General features: G+C 44.6%; 1 protein-coding gene and 1 pseudogene across 1 annotated transcript; one reads left to right on the top strand and one right to left on the bottom strand.

Moving 5' to 3' along the window:
- The first annotated feature begins 847 nt into the window (after window positions 1-847).
- Window positions 848-19,186, top strand: LOC141023198 (uncharacterized). The gene is made up of 10 exons (XM_073499541.1): window positions 848-974; window positions 1,111-1,155; window positions 1,273-1,347; window positions 1,468-1,538; window positions 1,623-1,739; window positions 1,923-2,136; window positions 6,075-6,166; window positions 6,225-7,394; window positions 7,499-7,645; window positions 18,848-19,186. Exons 1-10 carry the CDS (start codon window positions 848-850, stop codon window positions 19,184-19,186), a joined length of 2,397 nt encoding a protein of 798 aa, XP_073355642.1.
- A 1,247-nt stretch (window positions 19,187-20,433) lies between these two features.
- LOC141022748 (disease resistance protein RGA2-like) lies at window positions 20,434-23,122 on the bottom strand (annotated as a pseudogene).
- Window positions 23,123-23,720: the final 598 nt, after the last annotated feature.

The following is a 23,720-nucleotide window of genomic DNA, read 5'->3' as shown; positions in this document are numbered from 1 at the left end:
GGAAATTAGGCCACTGATTCTGCGCGATCCCTGCGTCCCTGGCATTGGTGCCTCCCTGGGCAAGGGCCCTTGCCTACATGCATGCCTTGGGAGGGGGCCCTTACCATCGGGGGCCCGGGGCGGTCGCCCTCCCTGCCCCCCCTCAGGGCCGGCCCTGGGCACTAGAAATTTCAAAGAAAAAGAAAATGCTTAAGTGGAGGTTGAGAGGTTCTTTGAGCCGGAGTCATAAGGAAACACCGAAGCCCAGGTACAACCTTCCTCGTGCGGCCGAGGTGCAGCCATAATGGCCATGCAACACATTCTTGAGGGATGCGAGCATTCATGATGATTTTTATTATTTGGCGAACAATGCCAACATCATTCCCTTCCTCCAAGATAAGTGTGACCACGATCGGCCACGAGCTAACTAACTGCCCACGCACTCCTCTAATTTAGCTGCATGCTATCTTCACTAACTTCCTTGACCGAATCACTCGGTTCAATCATCTTTGTCCAGCTTGCGTGCAGCACCGCGCATCGCACACGGCACAACGTCGTCGTCCGCATCAGCGCGACACTTCGGCAACTCCTCAATACTTACGTGCCAGCCTACGGATCTGGATGTATTTTTTTATATTCATTATACTGTCATTATTGAAGATGAATAAATCGGAAATTTTCTCGCGAAAAAACAATGCATACCCAAGCCTCTATATCTGAGAGAGTTTTCGCTCTACTATTGTCCCACTTGGGTGAAAAAGACGTATGGGTAAATTTGAATGAGACACGTGCTATTATTTTGGTACACGGGTGTGTACAAATGAGTTGTGCGTTGAGAGGTTTGTTTCAATTTTTTTGAACTGCTGTGATGGTTCGTTTGGTGGCTTTAGCGTTTTTGATTGGACGTGGGGTCCGCTGCATTTTTGCGAGGTGTTTCAGCTTCTCATCTTCGCTCGCCTTCTCGGTTTGGTCGCTCTATGCGTTGTTCGTCTTCTGTGCGTGGTTCTTGTGGGCGATCTCCTGTTTCGGTGGACCTCGCGGCGCAATCTGGTTTGGGTCCTTTTTTCTTTCCGTTTATTTGTGTTTTGCCTGTTTCTTTGGACTAATTGCTATGTTTGTTGTTGGATTCAGGTGGTGACGATTCTGCTCGGATACATAGGGAGGAGATCCGGCTTGGCAAGCGGCCCATGCATTGATTCTACTCTCGGTTTGTGCATTTGGTTTGGCTGAATTGGATCGGTGCTTGCTGTTTGTTCGTGTTCTTATTTGTGCGGTTTTGTTTTACGTTGGCAGAGGTCCCTTTTTGCGTGGCGGAGTTGGGTGGGTGTGATGTTCCTGCTACTGGCTGTTTGACTGATGCAGGGCCTGGTATTTCATATCTTTTTTTTTGGTTAATTATTGTATTTCTGCACTGTGATGAGATGAACGTATGGCATGCGGCAGCGATTGGTTGCATGGACCATGCATGTTGGTTGACTTTCCTATCAGGAAAGCAATCAAGAAAAAAAGAAAAGAAAGCTGTTTCAAGCTCCTCTTCCAATGCTGCCCCCGTTGACATGGTATGCATCTGTTCTACGTTTTCAACTTAAATTAGTAAAACCTCATGCAAAGTAATGCAGTCACTAACTTTAATCCATTTGCAGAACGACGACTTGATGGTGTATATACCAAGGCGCATCATTCTGCGAATTGTCGGCTCGGCTATAAGGCAGGAAGTGCAAGGATACCTTCACTGCACGTACCTCCACGGAACTATACAGGCATCCGTCCATATGGGAGCCACACATTCCACAGGGAGCATAAATGAAAACCCTTTGGTTTTCAAAGGAGAACCCGTAGCGACACAAGACGAGGCGGAAGAAGGGTCTGCCCAGGCAGCACTAAACTACATTTGTGAAAACTACGCGATCACAATCAACGATTATGATTTCCCTATGTTGCAGGCAACAAAGCAGAAGCTCCTATCAGCTCAAGAGAAAGCACGCTCAAAGCATTGGGAACTTAACATGGCTAAACGTGAAGTTGCTGCTTGCCAAGCCGAGTCCCTGACACAAACACAGATGTTGGCACGTATATGCAACGATTTCTCTGATGCCGTGCCTCTCTGCATGCATCCACAGCGTCCATTCACCGAAGACCGCATCATCAACTACACTGGTAGTTGTCCACCCATCACACGACTCGAGCACTTCGCAAAAGTGCTATATCATTTCATTATTGGCACTAACCGCAGAGGAGAGTGTTCCAAAATGACTTGATTTCGAGCATTAAAGTCACTTGTAGTCGTATTTGTCTTCTATGCAAGTATCGGTCGTTTTAGTTTCCTTCAGTTGTTTTAATCCCTGTTTACCAAGTTGTGTCCAGTTGTAATAAAATAAGCTCCTCCATGTTTTAATAGTATTTAAGCGTGTATTATATGTAAGTTAATTATGAATGTAAACTTTCTATCTTTAGTTACCTTCTGCGACGATTGCAACCCAATATTGGTTTCTAACTAACATATGAAAAAAACAAGTGGTCACGTAAAATAAACCAGTACGTAGAACATAAGCTTAACATGTAAACTTTTCTATTGACCAGTTTACAACTTATGGTTCCTCATGTGCACAACGAAAACCAACCTTCGGCATTCAAGGAATGCTTCATCTTGGAGGATTACGCTGAACGGTTAGAGAGGGTGTTAACAATCTGAAGCTTGCCGAAATTAGATGTTGTCGTTGCATCGAGGAGATCAGGTCGTATTTCGTAGATTCCCATGTGTAAAAATATCTGTATTTGTACTTCTATGTCATGTATGTTGGTTGTGGTCTACTAACTAAGGTCATGTGTGTTTCCTTTTATGTGTTTGATTTTGTATTTATTTATTGCCTGTGCAGTTCGATTTCATTTTACTTTCTTGCCGTCGAAAAAAACATGTGCAACCTTTAGCTATGTACAATTTGTGAAACACCAAGTTCTAATCCGCCGCATATGCAAACGATTTACTGACTATTAAATAATTATTGGTTCACCTTGGTGTGCTATCTATTGGTCATGCTCTCCAAAAAGTATATAATCAAACGATTTACTGACTGCTAAACAATTATTGGTTCACCTTGGTGTGCTATCTATCGGTCATGCTTTCCAAAAAGTATATAATCGCCAAGGAGAACAACAACAGATCTATATTGCATAATACCTTTAACATGTGACAAGGTCAACAAGCACAAAGAAGAAAAACCATGAAACCGGCAAGATGAGACCACCCAAAGAAGAGATAAAAATAAAAATAAATGAAGGAGAGCAATATGATCTCTCCTTGGTAGCACAAGTAGAACACTACCAAGCATATCTGCCTCCAGTGGCGAAAGGCTAAAAAAAATGAAGGACAGCAATATGATATCTCCTACGTAGCTCAGGTAGAGCACTACCAAGCATATTTCCCTCCAGTGGCAGGGCCACCAGTGCCCCGGAGAGCCACCGCTCGGGCAGCAGCGTCATAGCGATCATCTAGGATCATTGCACACAGAAGCATAGAGAAGCCAAGCAATGCTGCTAGCAGCCCAACTATGAGAATTAGGATCAACTCTGAGCTCATGTCCTCCATTGGGGGCCTCTTCTCGATCTTTTGTCACCGGAGGAAGAAAAGAGGTGAAAATTAGGGAGAAGGAATGAGGTACGTTGTGGGATGGAGAAAAAGAAGAGAGTCTGTGGTTATCTTTATAGCTCAAACTCGGTGTACGATGGGCGAAGTTCACCAGCACCGCTCGCCGGTGTTCAGGAGGCGAATCTGCGAGCAGTGCCGAAAAGGTACTGGTCCCTGAGGTGACTGCTCGCTGTATCGGTAGCGAGCATGCCCCACACTACCACGGTACTGCCCTAGATGCTCTATGCCCTAGATGGTACAAGTGGGAGACGTGCGGGAAAGCACGCGAGGCCGGTCTTCAGGAGGCGAATCTGCGAGCAGTGCCGAAAAGGTACTGGTCCGTGAGGTGACTGCTCGCTGTATCGGTAGCGAGCACGCCTCACACTACCACGGTACTGCCCTAGATACTCTACGCGCTAGATGGCACAAGTGGGAGACGTGCGAGAAAGCGCGCGAGGGAGAAGTAGATGAGACCTGGTGAAGAAGTTCATCGCCCCTTGAAATCTGAAATTTATTTACATTCAAGATTAAAAAGACTTGTGCCTGACCCGATTCTTTTTTGAACTTTATTATGTGAGATTGTTATAGCTATTTATACTAAACATTAGTACTTATTTGTTCGTATTTTGCCAAATCACGATCATAGATATTATATTGTGGGCAATTCAAATTGTTTATGTAATAAACTTTCTTTTTTCAAACATACATCTTAAAACATATTTAAACCGAACTCAATTAAATATGAGACAATAAGAAACGGGAAAATACATGTTTACTTGGATTACATGGTGATGGTGCTTTAATGATGTATTTGTATACGTGTATCCTTAAATATCTTAGGTATAGATCTGTATAGTGTATGGCATACAAAATATCTTCATAGTGGTGTCTTTATAATTACATATACATAACTAGAAAGATGTACATTGTACAAGATGTTTCAGAGGTAGATTCACTCCAATTTTTATATCATTTGAACGTCTGATCAGTTCTCAGCAAAACAAGACAAATTGGATTATAACGGTGCATAGTAGTAAGTTTTTCGGTGCTCGGAAGCGAATCTGCAAGCATTGCCGAAAAGGTATCGGTCCGTGAGGTGAGTGCTCACTGCACCTAGCACGTCTTGCACTATCGCGGTACTGCTCTAGATGCTTTACGTGCTACACGCGACGAGTAGGGGACTTGTGGGAAAGTTCGCGAGAGAGAAGTAGATGAGGACTGGTGAAAACTTGTGCTTGACCTAATTCTTTTCTGGATTTTGACATGTGTAATTGTTATATGTATGTATCTTTCTGATTTATGAGTTGATCATCGAAGGGGGCGGTGCGTAATAATAGGTTTTCCAGTGCTCGATCATCGGTGTTCAGGAGGCGAACCAATGAGAAATGTAGCGAAGACGCCTCGCACTACCGTGGTACTGCCTTAGATGCTCTATGCGTTAGACGCCACAAGTGGGGGACCTGCCGAAAGCGTGCCACAGAGAATAGAGATTAGACACGAGAAAGAAGAAGCGACTGACAATAAATCTTAGGTTCACCCTATCAGCCCAAGGGAGAGCTGCTCAGTGGAGTGTAGCAAGCAAAGATTTAGAATCTGAAAAAAAGTCGCTCTTTTTGCATTTTTCAAGGATCTAGATAGCAATTATTCAGTTGCCTTTGCCCATAAGCATGGATACTAATTAATTTTGTTATTAAAAAGAGGATGAGCATGGAGTATATATGGTCATTACAAGGAGTACAGTGTGTCAAAGAGTTGTTCGTCGTTTGTACTTACATTCAAATTTAAAGAGGTTTGCTCTGTTTTAATTCTCTTCTATGTATTAAATTATATTCTCGATTTACTACGTAATTTTTCATTCATAGTAATTAGTTGAATTTAGGCTGGACCAAAAAATAATATGTGTGTATTTGCAACCTGTTTTGTTTTTTACTTCCAGACTATATGGTTGAGTTTTTCTTTTTAAAACCATTTTCTGTTTACTATAGTTTACAGATTCGACCAGCCCATCTGGCTTCAATCAGCCCATCTGGTTTCAACCAGCCCATTTTACTTCAAGCTTCCGTCCGCTCAATATTTAACATTCTGATACAGCCCACACGGTCAACTTCCGTTGGCCCATATACACCATGCATGCATTCGAGTGATAGACTATGTCGTGATATTTTTGCCACCTAGCAATTTATATGATTACACTAGCTTACACTGTTTATCTTAGCAATTGTCTACACTTGCCAATATATAGTACAAAGCTGTAGACGAGGTTCGCTAGTTGGCCCTACATGACTCTAACTCATGCAGAAAATAAATATGCAGGTACAGAAAACATCAAGATTATATTTAACATCCTCCAGATTGCACCCGCACGAGTAGATCGGGGGACAATGGGATGCTTGGGAAAAGAAAAATGTAAAACCCCCATCGCCGGGCATGTTGCATTGGTTATGCTGCTGTTTTGTAAAACGGCTTTCAGAACTGGAGCGCATAAGGAGGAGTGGACATGCAAAATCCTTCGTGCTTGCTTACCCAAGAGCCCAAGACTGCATGCACCGGCTGCTATATATTGTCTGCTATTTTCAGATCCACATATTTCTCTGCCCACAAACAACAAAATATTTGTCAGATGTTAGACCTGGCCGCGCGACGGAGGTGGTGGATCAAAGCGCGACTTGCGGCAGCGCCCCGGCCGGAGGGAAATCAGATGCACCGACATGGCTGCGCGGCGGAGCTGGCTTCCCCTGTTCCGTCCAGATCCACGGGCCGCACATTGGAGGTGGGGAGCGGAGCGCCGGAGGAGCCCCGGCCACGGAGCAGGAAGCCGTCCCTCCGGGCCGCATACAAGCGATTGGTTCTGCTTCTAGCTAAGGTTTCAACCGCCCTCCGAATCCCGCCACCGCCGCCGAACAAGCTCAACATCGACGACCCAGACGAGGACAGAATCAGCGCGCTCACCGACGACATCCTCCTCGGAATCCTCGAGCGCCTCGACCTGCGGGACGCGGTCCGCGCAGGCGCAGTCTCCACGCGGTGGCGGCACCTCCCCCACCGGCTCTCACGCCTGCACCTCGACGTCCGCCACTTCGGCGGAGCGACTGATCCGGTCGCGACCATGGAGGCGTTCACGGCCGCGACGTGCAGGCTACTGTCTCCTCCGGCTGAGTGCAAGCGCGCCATCAAGACCCTCCGCCTCGTCTTCTTCCCTGAGTCGGACCCTCACCTGAGATCCATAGGCCGCGCCGTCGAGGACGTTGTCAACCGTGGTGAGACTGAATGTCTTGAGTTTTACCTACGCTCGACATGCGCGAAAGAAGCTAGCGGGGTGTGTACCCAGTTCGCGAAGGAGTTCATGTCCTTCTCCCGTGCCTGCCCAGTTGCGTTCCGGTGGCTCACCGTGCTAACTCTCACGCAACTCGTGTTCGGAGATACCGACGTGGCCGAAATCATTAGGGCTTGCGACAAGCTCAGGCACCTCACCCTTAGATTCTGCATGCTGGTTGAGGAGCACTCCACGGTCAAGATCGACACGCCGGGCTCTGGGCTCCAGGTGCTCGACTTGTTCTGCTTTGTATGCACGCGGGTCGAGCTTGTCTCTGTCCCCAAGCTCAGGCAAGTGTTGTGCGAATCATGGCGCTGGGGGAACCCTCCGGTGAATTTCGGCTACGTCCCAGAGCTTCGCCATGTGACCTTCAGTTCTCATGCCATGACGTGGCAGGCGCCATTCTCACTGAGCGAGTGTCTGTCAAGTAGTGCCAAGAACCTGTCTATACTCAATCTTAACTTTTCTTGCCAAATGGTTAGTCAATTTCTATTCATTCTGGATGAGTTTCCCATGCTTCTAAATATTGTGCATTCTTCTTCTCTGCTAAATGTTAGCTGTCTATTGTGTTCTTGCTGCAGATTTGGATTAAGCCGGAACATCCAAAGCACCTCACTGCTATGTTCAGAAACCTGACGGATGTGGAGTTTTTCGCTATCTTTCCTGAGTGTGATTTGAGCTGGACCCTGTTTATCCTTGAAGCTGCACCTACCCTACAGACTTTCAAGGTATGGTGGTTACTTTACCTTCTTTAAATTTAATCCACATCTTAGCCTGGATATATATAACTCACTTCTAGTATGACATGCTTCCGGAATATTCAACATTAACAAGATATGCCAGGAAATTGATCTGATTTTCAATTACTCATCAAACTCTGTTACAAGTAGGTAATTATATTTAGCTAGGGAACACATGGATTGCATATGCATGATGGTGCAATGCAAGCGGAGGTTTCGTTGCTCCACTGAATTTTGTAGAGGGGACAATGATTTCATAGGAATCCTGGAAGCATATTCATGTCACTGGTAGAAAAAGAGGCTTCCATACGCCCCCATTAGTCCCCAAAACAATCGAACTGCGACAAAAGGGGTCTTTAGTCGCGGTTCGGGAGGAGACCCGCGACCAACTATCTGGGCCTAGCGCGCTCGGTCGACAGCTGGCGGACGGGAGGGGCTTTAGTCCCGGTTGGCCTGGCCAACCGGGACTAAAGGTCCCCGAAGGCCTTTAGTCGTGGTTGGCCAGGCCAACCGGGACTAAAGGTCCATCCAGCTGGCGGACGGGGGGGGGGGGGGCTTTAGTCCCGGTTGGCCTGGCCAACCGGGACTAAAGGTCCCCGAAGGCCTTTAGTTGCGGTTGGCCAGGCCAACCGGGACTAAAGGCCCATCCCTATATATAGGACTCAGCTCACTTCACTTCACTCAGCTCACTTCACAATTTTCAGAAGGGGGTGGTGGGTTTGCTTTTGGTTCCTCCTATGCACACAAGGTGTTCGATGAAATGCCCGAGAGCCTGAAACAAACATGATATGAAGTGTCCGAGCCACACTTGAGCTTTCTCATTTATTTTTCCTCCGCGATCGCGGTTAGCAACTTGAACCTTTCATGTGTCATTGATAAAATATGCATGTGTGTAGTTCATTGTTTAATTTGTATTATTTCTAGCTAGTTAGTTTAACAAATGCATGATGGTTAATTATATACTTTATATAATAATAATGCAGATGAATCGGTAATGGATGTACGGTCCCCGACTCTCCGGCGAGTTCACTACGGGTTTGAAAGATTTCCTCGTAGTGGCAAATGCGAACAAGCAGCAAGGTTTTATTATCTGTCCATGTGCTGTCTGTAAGAATCAGAAGGGTTACTCCTCCTCAAGAGACGTTCACATGCACCTGCTTCGGCACGGTTTCATGCCAAGCTATAATTGTTGGACCAAGCATGGAGAAAGAGGGGTTAGAATGGAAGAAGATGAAGAAGGGGATGATATCGATGACAACTATCATGATCATTTCGGTGATACTTTCATGGAGGATGATGCTGAAGGTGGGGAAGGGTTAGGTGAAGGTGAAGAAGAGGCACATGATGAGCCCGCTGATGATCTTGGTCGGACCATTGCTGATGCACGGAGACGCTGCGAAACTGACAAGGAGAGGGAGAATTTGGATCGCATGTTAGAGGATCACAAAAAGTCGTTGTATCCAGGATGCGATAATAGTCTGAAAAAGCTGGGCTGCACACTGGATTTGCTAAAATGGAAGGCACAGGAAGGTGTAGGTGACTCATCATTTGAAAATTTGCTGAAAATGTTGAAGAATATGTTTCCGAAGAATAACGAGTTGCCCGCCAGTACGTACGAAGCAAAGAAGGTTGTCTGCCCTCTAGGTTTAGAGGTTCTGAAGATACATGCATGCATTAACGACTGCATCCTCTACCGCGGTGAATACGAGAATTTGAATGAATGCCCTGTATGCACTGCATTGCGTTATAAGATCAGAGGCGATGACCCTGGTGACGATGTTGAGGGCGAGAAACCCAGGAAGAGGGTTCCCGCCAAGGTGATGTGGTATGCTCCTATAATACCACGGTTGAAACGTCTGTTCATGAACAAAAAGCATGCCAAGTCGTTGCGATGGCACAAAGAGGACCGTAAGTCCGACGGGGAGTTGAGACACCCCGCTGATGGAACGCAATGGAGAAAGATCGACAGAGTGTTCAAAGATTTTGCAGCTGACGCAAGGAACATAAGATTTGGTCTAAGTACTGATGGCATGAATCCTTTTGGCGAGCAGAGCTCCAGCCATAGCACCTGGCCCGTGACTCTATGCATCTACAACCTTCCTCCTTGGTTGTGCATGAAGCGGAAGTTCATTATGATGCCAATTCTCATCCAAGGCCCTAAGCAACCCGGCAACGACATCGATGTGTACCTAAGGCCATTAGTTGAAGAACTTTTACAGTTGTGGGCCAGACCTGGTGTACGTGTCTGGGATGAGCACAAAGGAGAGGAATTTGACCTACGAGCGTTGCTTTTTGTAACCATCAACGATTGGCCTGCTCTCAGTAACCTTTCGGGACAGACAAATAAGGGATACAATGCATGCACGCACTGCTTACATGAGACTGAAAGTGTACGTTTGGTTAATTGTAAGAAGAACGTGTACCTGGGTCATCGTCGATTTCTTCCCCGAAATCATAACGTAAGAAAGAAAGGCAAGCATTTCAACGGCAAGGCAGATCACCGACCGAAGCCTGCGGAACGTACTGGTGCTGAGATATTTGATATGGTCAAGGATTTGAAAGTCATCTTTGGAAAGGGTCCTGGCGGACAATCAGTTCCGCGGGGAGTTGACGGGCACGCACCCATGTGGAAGAAGAAATCTATATTTTGGGAGCTAGAATATTGGAAAGTCCTAGATGTCCGCTCTGCAATCGACGTGATGCATGTTACGAAGAATATTTGCGTGAACCTGCTAAGCTTCTTGGGCGTGTATGGGAAGACAAATGATACAAAGGAAGCACGGCAGGACCAGCAACTTTTGAAAGACCCAGATGACCGGCATCCGGAATGGTTTCAAGGTCGTGCCAGCTACGCTCTTACCAAAGAAGAGAAGGTCATTTTTTTTGAATGCCTGAGCAGTATCAAGGTCCCGTCTGGCTTCTCGTCGAATATAAAGGGAATAATAAACATGGCGGAGAAAAAGTTCCAAAACCTGAAGTCTCACGACTGCCACGTGATTATGACGCAATTGCTTCCGATTGCTTTGAGGGGGCTCCTACCGAAAAATGTTCGAGTAGCCATTGTGAAGCTATGTGCATTCCTCAATGCAATCTCTCAGAAGGTAATCAATCCAGAAGATCTACCACGGTTACAGAACGATGTGGTCCAATGCCTTGTCAGTTTCGAGTTGGTGTTCCCACCATCCTTCTTCGATATTATGACACACCTCCTGCTCCACCTAGTCGAAGAGATTTCCATTCTCGGTCCTGTATTTCTACACAATATGTTCCCCTTTGAGAGGTTCATGGGAGTATTAAAGAAATATGTTCGTAACCGTGCTAGGCCAGAAGGAAGCATCGTCAAGGGCTATGGAAATGAGGAGGTAATTGAGTTCTGTATTGACTATGTTCCTGACCTTAAGCCGATTGGTATTCCTCAATCGCGGCACGAGGGGAGACTAAGTGGAAAAGGCAAGATCGGAAGGGAATCCACGATATGTATGGACGGTCATTCTATGACTGAAGCACACCACACAGTTCTGCAAAATTCCAGCTTGGTGGCTCCGTACTTCGAGCAACACAAGAATATTTTACGCTCGGACAACCCGGGGAAGCCTGAATCCTGGATTAGAAAGGCCCACATGGAGACTTTCGGCAGTTGGTTGCGAAAACATTTAATGAATGACAATGATGTTGGAGATCAGCTGTACATGTTGGCCAAGAAACCATCTTCGACTATAACGACTTTCCAAGGGTACGAGATAAATGGGAATACATTTTACACCATCGCCCAAGATAAAAAGAGCACCAACCAAAACAGTGGTGTCCGCTTTGATGCAGCAACCGAGAATGGGCAAAACGTCACATATTACGGTTACATAGAGGAGATATGGGAACTTGACTATGGACCCTCCTTTAAGGTCCCTTTGTTCCGGTGCAAATGGTTCAAGCTAACAGGAGGTGGGGTAAAGGTGGACGAGCAATACGGAATGACAATGGTGGATTTCAACAATCTTGGTTACCTTGACGAACCATTCGTCCTTGCCAAAGATGTCGCTCAGGTTTTTTACTTGAAGGACATGAGTAGCAAACCGAGGAAACGGAAAGATAAGAAAACGATCAGTACATCATGCGATGATCCAAAGCGGCACATTGTTCTTTCAGGGAAAAGAAACATCGTGGGAGTGGAGGACAAGACAGACATGTCAGAAGATTATAATATGTTTGGTGAAATTCCGCCCTTCAAAGTGAACACTGACCCAAGCATTAAGTTAAATGATGAGGATGCTCCATGGATACGGCACAATCGTAAGCAAGCAGGGACACAAGGGAAGAATTGATGTGTAATAATTTATTGTACCAAACTTTGTATTTGGTCGATGAACTGAATGATGTATCAAACCTTTTGTCAAACCTTCAAGGGATTTTAAAATGAATTAGTTTTATTTTTCTGATTTTTTGATATATAATTGTATTTTTAAGATTTTAAAATGAATGAGTTTTATTTTTCTGATTTTTTGATATATTATTTGTATTTTTAAGAATTTAAAATGAATTAGTTTTATTTTCTGATTTTTTTGATATATAATTGTATTTTTAAGATTTTAAAATGAATTAGAAACAAAATAATATAAACTTTAATAAAATATATAAGTACAAACAAAATAAAATAAATTTTAATAACATAAATAAATAAGTAATTAGAAACTTTAATAGCAAAAATAATTATCATAAAGTAAAATAAATAAGTAATTAGAAACAAAATAAAATAAAATAAATAAGTTTATTGTTGTAAGTAGAAACAAAACAAAATAAATAAAGCAAAAAAGAAAACAAAAAACAGGCAAAAAATAAAAAATATGCCACCTACTGGGCCACCACGGCCTGAATACGACTAGAAACCCATTAATGGGCCAGGATTCAGGCCCGCAGAAGGCCCAGTAGGCCCACAGGCACATAGTGACAGAATAGGCCCGTAAGCCTGCATTTGAGAGGAGCTCGAAGTGGTGAGCGCAGCCGCGCTTATAAACCACTGTCGAAGCCTCTCGGCTAGCGAGGTGGGACTAAACATCTCACCGCACCGCGCCAGTTCCAGCACAGACCCTTTAGTCCCGGTTGGGGAGGCGGACCGCGACTAAAGGGTACCCTTTAGTCGCGGTTGTTGTCCCCAACCGCGACTAAAGGGTCTTTCTGCGCGGGAACGAAAACGGCGCCAAAACCCTTTAGTCCCGGTTGGGGAGGCGGACCGCGACTAAAGGGTACCCTTTAGTCGCGGTTGGTGTGGCCAGCCGCGACTAAATGGTACCTTTAGTCGCGGTCCGCCTCCCCAACCGCGACTAAAGGTGCATCTATAAATACTGCACTTAGCAGTTTCGCCACTTCCCATTCGCCTCTCTCTCGACGCCGAAGCGCTGCCCCGACGCCGATCGACGCCGACGCCGACGCCGAAGCCCTGCGCGCCGCCGCCCCCGTCCCCAGTGAGCGCCGCCTCCGCCCGTGCCCTGCCCTTGCCCGCCGCCCGCCGCCCGTCGCCCGCCGCCCGACGCCCTGCCGCCCGCCGCCCGCCGCCCGCTGGCCCTGCCTGCCGTCCTCCGCGTGCCGGCAGAAGAAGAAGAAGGAAGAAGAAAAAGGAAGAAGAAGAAGAAAGAAAAAGGAAAAAGGAAGAAGAAGAAAGAAGGAAGAAGAAAACAAAAGAAAAACAGAAGAAAAACAAGAAAAAGGAAGAAAAAAGGAAAAAGGAAGAAAAAAAAGAAAACAAAAGAAAAAGGAAGAAAACAACAGAAGAAAAACAAAGGAAGAAGAAAAAAAGAAAGAAGAAAAAAAGGAAAACACAAGAAAAACAAACAGAAGAAAAAAACAAAAGAAAACAAAAAAAAGAAGAAAAACAAAGGAAGAAGAAAAAAACAAAAGAAAACAAAAAAACAAACAGAAGAAAAAAACAAAAAAAAGGAAAACACAAGAAAAAAGAAAAAGGAAAAAGAAAGAAAAAAAACAAAAGAAAACACAAGAAAAACAAACAGAAGAAAAAAACAAAGGAAGAAGAAAAAAAGAAAGAAGAAAAAAAAGGAAGAAGAAAAAAAGAAAGAAGAAAGAAAGAAGAAAAAGGAAGAAGAAAAAAAGAAAGAAGAAAAACAAAGGAGGAAGAAAAAAAAGAAGAAGAAAAACAAAGGAAGAAGAAAAAAAGAAAGAAGAAAAAAAAAGGAAGAAGAAAAAAAGAAAGAAGAAAGAAAGAAGAAAAAGGAAGAAGAAAAAAAGAAAGAAGAAAGAAAGAAGAAAGAAAAAGGAAGAAGAAAAAACAAGAAAGAAAAAGGAAGAAGAAAAAAATGAAAACCAAATGAAAACCAAAAGAAAGAAGAAAGAAAAAGGAAGAAGAAAAAAAGAAGAAGAAAGGAAGAAGAAAGGAAGAAGAAGAAAGAAAGAAAAAAGAAAAAGGAAGAAGAAGAAAGAAAGAAGAAAGGAAGAAGAAGAAAGGAAGAAGAAGAAAGGAAGAAGAAGAAAGGAAAAAGGAAGAAGAAGAAAGGAAGAAGAAGAAAGAGGAAGAAGAAAGGAAGAAGAAGAAAGAAAGAAGAAAGAGGAAGAAGAAAGGAAGAAGAAGAAAAAAAGAATTTTTACTTAAAGAATCTTATTTTTTAATTCCTCCTCCTCTATGTCCCCTTAATCTTATTTTTTAATTCCTTTATACTTAAAGAATTTTTACTACATGCAGGAGTGACATATGGCGGACGATAGAACCGAGCCGCTTAGGGATCCGGAGGCTGAACGTTATTTAATGGGCATCATCAACAACGAGATTCCTTATGTGCCGGGCTCAGAATATGAGCAACAAGAGGATGTAGTCTCTTCTTTTCTGAACCTTGACGGTGGAACAGAGATTGTTGATGATCAAGAAGGTGAAGGAACGGACATTGTCGACGGAGGTCAACCGTCAACAACCGACGATCTCGAATTGCAAGTAGCAACCACCTCCGGCGAGGTATATATATACATTGAGCCTCTCGTGATACAAACTTACTGAAATGTGAATACATATGTATTAACGCGCGCGACTCTCTTTCTTTTTTTAGCCCTCCGGATCGAGTACGACAAAGCGTGGCAAATCCAAGGCGATGAAAACAGGAGAAACATATGCCATTGAGTTTGTCAGTGAAACCGGCAAGCCCCTACAGCACACCTCAAAGTTTATCAACCAATGCGGAGTCGTTGTTAGAGACAACGTCCCGATCACCGTCCAGGAATGGAAGGAGCCAAAGAAGGCACGTCTTGGTTTCAGTTTTGTCGACAAGAGAACGAAAAAGGATTGCTGGAGAAAGCTTATGGAACATTTCATTCTACCTCCGGAATACAACAAAGTCGATGAATTCGGTAACGAGGTTCCGGGTGGACGTCAGAGGAGGAGGCTAGTTAAAGAGTTCGCTCTTCAGAAGATGGGCGAAGCATTCCGGAACTTCAAGAAAAATTTAACCCGTGACTATGTCAACAAGGGCAAGACTCCGGATTTCAATGGACAACATGAGAAACTGAAAGATGATTGGCCAGAATTTGTGAGGCAAAAGCAATCGGAGCATTTCAAGGAAATATCGAAAAAAATAAGGATAATGCGAGTAAGAAAAAGTTCCATCATATTATGGGGCCAGGAGGATACCGCCTTTCGGAGCCTAGGTGGCAGAAGATGGAGGAGGACCTGAGGGTGCGAGGAATCCCTCTAGGTACAGAGGGATGGGACCCAAGGGCCAAAAGCTGGTGGTACGGGCATGGGGGATCGCTAGACCCGGAGACAGGGGTGTGTGTTCACCGGCAGAGACAGTTTGCTCCCACCCAAGCCCTTATTGACACAATGACCCAAGCTCAAGAGGGCTTGATCAAGTTCAACAGAGAGAAAGACGCACTGACAACAGCCCTCGGGAATGATGAACACGGAGGACGTGTACGAGGCAAAGGCAAAGTTCCGTGGAAAGTAGGGTTTTCCCAGGACAATGACCCGTACTGTTACAGAAGCCGTAAGAGAAAGACGGACCGGGATGCAGATCTTATGACGAAGTTTGCATCGGAACTCCATGAGTTGAAGCAGACCGTGCATGAACTAGTGAAAGAAAAATCGGCTGCAGGGCCGCATGTAGATCATGAAGCGGATCGCGGAAGGCAGCAACGGAGAAGCAGCGTGGCTTCCACGGATGCCCCGCCTGGTGCTAGTGCACCGATGATCGAGATTCGTGCACCGGAGCCTCACTACCCCGTGGATGATGTAAAGGAGATGAAAGAATGTGATCTGCATTATCCCGTGGGGAACGTTTCCACGAAGGTAGCTAGCGGCAGTGCTTTACCCTTTACACCTGGAGCACTCCACCACAACAACCCCATTGCATATGGCTATGCTCGTGTCACGGTGGAAGACATAGTCCAAGGGTTTGAGGACCTGGAGATTGACAAACCTACACCCGAAGGGGAGAGAAGACTTGGAGATGTCAAGCGCCAGTTCATTCTATGGAAAAAGAAGTACATAGTGTTTCCAGGCGAGGCGCCAAGGCTAGCAAGTCCACCCCCCTCCGATGGTGGCGGTGGTGGTGGTGGCGGTGGTGGCGGTGGTGGTGGTCGTGGTGGTTCACCTACACCTCCTTCACGCCATTCGACGCCGTCCCCCGATCCACAACCTCCGGCGGGTACGACGCCCCCCAATCCTCCTCCGGCGGGTACGACGCCCCCCAATCCACCTCCGGCGAAGAAGCAGAAGCAGGCGGACAACAAGGAAACCCGCTCCTGGACTATTAACCCGGACCCTTATGTACCTAAGACCACAAGGGTACCGGAGCCATCACTGAAGCCTCTCCTCCCAAGGCCTGGGGAACTTAGTGAAGCTGAAACCAAATTGGCCGCGTCTGCTGATTATGAGAAATGGAAGGCGGATATGAAGGCGAAAAAAGAGCCTGAGCCCAAGCAAGTATTCACTGAGAAGCAAAAGAAGTGGGCTAAGGATTTTTTGACGACACCGTCCCAAGCCGAGCTGAATATGCCTGACGACTATGGACATGAACTTCGTAGGCAAGCAAAAATATTGAAGGAGGAGAAAGAAGAAAGTAAAAAAAGCGGGAAACAAGTTGACCAGCTCGGGATGCAGAAGAAACAATCGATCCCCCCGCTCATAGTGAAAGCCGGTCCGGAAGAGGACCCCGAGATCATAGCAGCTGCGGCAGCACTTGAATTGACTGTAGCGAGTGCCATGAAACAAGCGTCCAAGATGGGTTTGACTCTTCGTGCCTTCTTAGGCCTTGAGGATGCGCCAGTATGTGAGATAGCATTACAATATGTGCGGAATGGGCCTCTCGTCGAGCCTGCGCGGGAAAAGAGTCTACCACCACAAATGCGAAATCTGCTACGTTGGTACAAGCAATTCATAACATGGGCCGACAAAGAATATATTTATGCGGATGTTACAGATGAGCATCACACCAAACGGTACTCTGTAGAAATTCATATGAGTGAATTGTTCCAGCTGTTCAATCTGCGCGACCTCGACAAATCTATGCTGAGTTGCTACGTTCTGTAAGTGATTTATTTCTACCTCATCTCGTTCTTCATTGCCTGCACTATATATATATATTGTCCTAACTATATTGTTGCGTACGCTATTATGCAGATTGAAGATTTGGGAATGCAAAATAAGAAACATCCATGATGTTGGGTTCATTGACCCACATATCGTTAATGGACATGTGTTACAACATCACCCCGAAGACGTGGAGAAAGACTTGTACAAGTTTCTTAGAAAGCATCAACTCAAAAGTCATATTCTATTTCCTTACCATTTTGGGTGAGTGTTTCTCTCTTGTGCCCATTCTCTTTTGTTTACTCCATGCATGGTATGTCTAATCGATGAGTTATGCATGACTGTGCATGTAACGTGTCCGTAGGTTCCACTGGATTCTGCTAAATATTGAACTTCACACCTCCAGAGTTCTAATCATGGACTCTATGGATTCGGATCCAAAGCATTGGGCCGACATGAGAAAAATGCTGCAAAAGTAATTATTTTCAATCATTTGAGCTCTATATCGATCGGTCTCTTTCGTTCATTTCCTAATATCAAGTAACTAATAACTCCCTTGTTCATTTAATTTTCTTTGCCCTGTAGGGTTTGGAGACGGTTCTCAGAAGAAATTGTCGGTGAATTCAAACATGAGCTAGATTTCAGAAGGTTAGTTAATGTGGATAAGCAGCCACCGGGGACCAATCTATGTGGATACTATGTTTGTGAGAACATCCGGAGACACACCTCTGAGCGGAAGGCATCGGATAGCGTGCGGACCGCGACGGATAACTTGCGGAGGAGGCTTAGTCCAGAAGCTCGCTTCCGACCAATTCAAGAAGAATTAGCAGGATTTTTCATGAGGGAAGTCATCAATCCTAAAGGAGAACACTATACTGAGGACGAAGAAATTTATATGCATACCCGAGATTGAAACTTGTACGAAGTTGTATATGGTCATCCATCCTAATTGTGTATGGAAACTTGTTCGAAGTTGTATATGGTCACCCGAGATTGAATATATATTATATATTCCTCTTGAATTCTTCTTGTTTGAAATTTCATATGCATGTATATAGTAGCGTAGAATATGTGTACTGAAACTTTATCAAAATTAAAATAAAACACAAAATATAATATAAAAGAAATAAAACACTCCAAACTAAAAAGAAACCAGGTTTAGGGGGGCTAAAACCCTAAACCTGCGGAGGAGCCCTTTAGTCCCGGTTGGCCACGAGAACCGGGACTAAAGGTCCTCCGCCCCGACGGACCACGGGCGCCCACGTGGACGGGCTTTAGTCCCGGTCAGCCACAAGAACCAGGACTAAAGCCTTTAGTCGCGGTCCGTAAGAGGCGCGACTAGGGGAGGGGGGGTCTTTAGTCGCGCATATTTAGTCCCGGTTGCACAGCCGGGACTAAAGGCTGTTGCGAACCGGGACTAAAGGGCTTTTTTCTACTAGTGTGTGTGTTACTTTTATGCAGGATTTAGTTCAAGCACATTCTTTCAAAAGTTTTGTAGGGGCCTAAACTTACCTAAATGGTAGTATTGCTATTGTTGCAAAATTTTAAATGGCAAAGGTGTTTAACTGCAATTCTTGCTATATATATGGTTTCCTGCATGCATGGGTTGGTTGCGAGTTTAATTGTACCATGTATTGTTTACTTTCTATGTCGATCATCCATGCATGAAGTTGTCTCGAGAACGGTATGCTTGTCTCGGAGCGGTCGAGGACAGTGCCGAGAAGACCAATGTGGTGTGGGACCCATCCAAGAATTTGAAGCACCTGAACTTGAAGTCGCTGCTGATGTCCGGGTTCGAGGAGGAAGACAAGGTGACAAACTACATAAGGCTAGTCATGGAGCGAGCTGTGGGATTGAAGAGAATCGAGATGTATGGTGTACACCCATGTGAGAAATGCGATGCCACTGACCCGACGAGATCCCAGGTGAATGAAGCTTGCAGGCGCCTGGTCAAGGAGCGACTCACACATGGATCCTCCTCAACCGTGGAGATATTAATAATGTGCTGACGGGTATTGTCAAGGAATGCTACGTCGTCTCATAACGCTCGCTGCTGTTGTAGTGATGATTCTGCATGTGGTGGGCCCAGTAGTTATTTAAATTTCTAGGTACTAATAGCCTGAGAATACTTGATTGATCTGGACCTTGCAGTGTAGCTATATTGTGTGTACTTTTCTTTTCAGTACTTGCCTTTTGTATGCTGATTTGTTCACCTGCTTGGGGCATCGCTCAAATTCTTCACTTCTTAGGAAACCTTGTGGTAATAGACCCCCTTCCGAATTTGTGTAACACTGCTGAAGCAGCTAAGGCAATGTAAGCGAGGTTGACTGCGGCGCTGTAGATAATTGCATCTTGTACTTCATTCAAATTCTTTTGTCGATCTATTTCCCGAATGTGACTTACTTCGGGAAACCTTGTGGTAGGCATTCAAAAGTTGTGTACAACTGACTGGACAGGGTGCAAATTATTTAGATGGCCGGCGGGAGAACGGGGTAGCACGCACTTGATGTTTGGTCCAACCTATATTAAAACAGCCCATATACATATATAGCATTGAGACAGAGATAGACAGGAAGAGTACATGCCCATCCAAGAACATTTCAGAGTCTGCACTCTGCACTTCACATACACAGCATACTGCCATATCCAGAAACTCCGCAATTATTGACCGCATGGGTGGAGCTGGAGCAAATGACTCCATATTCACATACTCAGTTAGATGCTAGTATTGACAGTAGACAAATTAAGAAGGCAATGCCTACTTACCACAAGGTTTTTTGATTTTAAAAGCAGTATTCAAATATATTACCCACTGTAATGTAAAGTTCACACTAATAAGTACTTTTTCCACATATCAAATTCGAGCATATTCTACCTGCTCGTTATTTGTACAATTATTTTTAGCTTGCCCCGGACTCCTGATTATTGACTATATTCCCACCAGACATTGAAGATGCATTTTCGATTCCAATCAGATTTAAGATATTTCCTCGATTCTATCAAGAAGCCAGCGGATGTTCAAGCAATGGTCAACCGTCAGTTTCTTGATCGACATGAGGTTCTCCATATTACTTGGTAAGCTGTCCCACCTGCAGCCCCATAGCCAGAGTGAACGCAGATGAATGAAACCCTCGAGTTCAGGAGCAGGTCCGAGTTGGCTGCATTCCGAGAACTCGAGTTCCTGTAGGTCCTTTGGGCCGCCGCTCTGCTTACCCACCATCCAATTTGGACACCGTGAACCTTTGTAGTACGAGAGACATCTGGATATGGTAAAGCTTGGTTAGTGTGCTTCGTAAAATCACCAAGTTTGATGTTTCTGTCCCGAAGCTAAGATGGCGAAGATGCTTTAACTGACAAACAGATTCGGGGACTGAGAGCATAACTAAAGGCAAATTTATGGCCAGTACCCGCAGTTTCAGCAGACCCTTATATAATCTCAATGACTTCCTCGATTGCTGAACCCCAACCAGCATTATAAATCATGAGAGTCCGCAAATTTTTTAATTCAAGGATCTTTCCGGTCATGAATGTTCCACTATATTGGTAAATATAAAGATGTGGAACATCTCGAGGAACTTCTCCTGTCCAAATTTCTTTTCCCTAGCCGCTGCCTTCTCGATTCAAAAGCAATTACTTCTGGCGACCATCCCTACTAAATCATGCAGCAGATCATGCATTTAAAAGTAGTCCTTGCCATTTTTGTCCTTCCCTCCTTGCTGCAGAAATGAGGTTGACACTAGTTCATAGAAGTATTCTCGACCGATATCTTCCATTTCCTCCCCTTCATTAGTACTTCTTATAATCCCTTGTGCCACCCACAGTTCAACTAATTCATCACACTGCATGTGATGTTTTCCGGGGAAAATACTGCAATAAGCAAAGCATCGCCTAGCATGCTGATCAAGATGTTTGTAGCTCCACCATAGAGCTCCCATGGTCCCGCCGACAAACTTATCTTTCTAGCTATTCTCCAAAACTCAGCATCAGGTCTCATACCTGATAGAGGCGACCCTTTCAACTTTTTTGCAATGTCAGCCCCAACCACATTCAGTCTTCTTCGAACATGATCATCTAGAATTGCTCCTTCAAGTGCATAGTGCATCAACAACTTACAGAAGACATCATCATCCAAGTCAGATATGGGAACACATCTCAGTTTTTTAGCACCCAAAACTAGTAATGCATCTTCAATTCTACTAGTCACCAGAATCTTGCTTCCTACTTCTCTAGCCTTCAGCGGAGAAAATATCTGCCGCAGGTACCCATGCTGCCTCTCATCCCTAATATCGCACAAGACATCATCTAGAACCAAGAGAAATCGTTTTCCATGCAATTTCTCCTCCAACTTATCTTGTAGGGTGTTAAGGTTATTGAGTTGAGGGCACGAATTTCCTGTAGCTACCTCAAATATTTCCTTAAAAATGTCACCCACGCTAAAATTCTGAGAAACATGAACCCTCATAACAAGGTCAAAATAGTCGCCCTTTTTTTCTTGCTGGTCCTTCTCATGGGCATAAACTAAATGTGCAAGGGTAGATTTCCCAGACCCGCCAATGCCATGAATACCAATTACAGAATAACATAAACCACTGTTGGTATTTGGCTGATCAGCAACTTCCTGCTCATGAAGCATTTCCGTGTTCTTGTCACGCTCTTTATCTCGCCCGAATACTATTGGCGGAGGGGTCCCCGTAGTGACTGCGCCTTCTGAACTGGCAGGAGCAGCTTGGCTTCAATTGAAATTAATCATGGTTGATAAGTTGAGATGTTCTACAAATTTGAATGCATTGGTTATAATATCATTTATCTTATCTAAGCTTTCTTTCAAATCCTTCTTTCACATACTAGTAGCCCGCGAAACAAAATCAAAGGGTGCAGTGTCAACAAACAATAGGACTTTTATGGGGACTGCAGCAAAAAATAAAGCGTAAACATATAAAAAGGGTCGGAATTTCTAAGTCACCCTTAGCAAGGGTTTGTGTGTAAAACAAGCGTGGCATGGTTTGCTAGAAGAGTGAATTGTGCCACAAATATGCGGAAATCTAATTTTCGAAGGACTTAGCGTGCTCGCTCGTTGTATGGAAAACACCCGTCTCCTTCTTCAAACTCTATTGCCTGCCGCGATGCCAAATCCCGTGTTACATGGCAATGGAAGCATTCTCCCCACAATTGCGCTGATCAGGTATCAAGGGGGTGAGCTTCAGCGTGCCAAGAAGGTGATTAAATTCAGGGGCGGAGGGCTCGCACGGCAAACTACAAAGCTTGGCACATTATTATATTATGAGTTAGGCAGGGTTCTAAAAGGCCGCACGCCCCCGGGGGAGTTCCAGGCGAGTATTCCAGTGTATCTCATTGAAATTGATAACTTACTCAACTCGCGGATGGATTTCTGAGAAGTTGGGGAACTTGTAATACTGATTTGGATGCCCCTTGAAATCTGAAATTTATTTACATTCAAGATTAAAAAGACTTGTGCCTAACCCGATTCTTTTTTGAACTTTATTATGTGAGATTGTTATAGCTATTTATACTAAACTTTAGTACTTATTTGTTCGTATTTTGCCAAATCACGATCATAGATATTATATTGTGGGCAATTCAAATTGTTTATGTAATAAACTTTGTTTTTTCAAACATACATCTTAAAACATATTTAAACCGAACTCAATTAAATACGAGAAAAAAAAACCGCAAAAATACATGTTTACTTGGATTACATGCATGGTGACAGTGCTTTAATGATGTATTTGTATATGTGTATCCTTAAATATCTTGGTATAGATCTGTATAGTGTATGGCATACAAAATATCTTCATAGTGGTGTCTTTATAATTACATATACATAACTAGAAAGATGTACATTGTACAAGATGTTTCAGAGGTAGATTCACTTCAATTTTTATATCATTTGAACGTCTGATCAGCTCTCAGCAAAACAAGACAAATTGGATTATAACGGTGCATAGTAGTAAGTTTTTCGGTGCTGGATCGTCGGTGCTCGGAAGCGAATCTGCAAGCATTGCCGAAAAGGTATCGGTCCGTGAGGTGAGTGCTCACTGCACCCAGCACGTCTTGCATTATCGCGGTACTGCTCTAGATGCTTTACGTGCTACACGCGACGAGTGGGGGACTTGTGGGAAAGTTCGCGAGAGAGAAGTAGATGAGGACTGGTGAAAACTTGTGCTTGACCCAATTCTTTTCTGGATTTTGACATGTGTAATTGTTATATGTATGTATCTTTCTGATTTATGAGTTGATCATCAAAGGGGGCGGTGCGTAGTAATAGGTTTTCTAGTGCTCGATCATCGGTGTTCAGGAGGCGAACCTATGAGAAATGTAGCGAAGACGCCTCGCACTACCGTGGTACTGCCTTAGATGCTCTATGCGTTAGACGTCACGAGTGGGGAACCTGTCGAAAGCGTGCCACAGAGAATAGAGATCAGACACGAGAAAGAAGAAGCGACTGACAATAAATCTTAGGTTCACCCTATCAGCCCAAGGGAGAGCTGCTCAGTGGAGTGTAGCAAGCAAAGATTTAGAATC

Source organism: Aegilops tauschii, chromosome 5, assembly GCF_002575655.3.
Source record: "Aegilops tauschii subsp. strangulata cultivar AL8/78 chromosome 5, Aet v6.0, whole genome shotgun sequence".
NCBI lineage: Eukaryota > Viridiplantae > Streptophyta > Magnoliopsida > Poales > Poaceae > Aegilops > Aegilops tauschii.
Note: the sequence above shows the minus strand (reverse complement) of the source record. Positions and strands in the feature narration are given on the sequence as shown.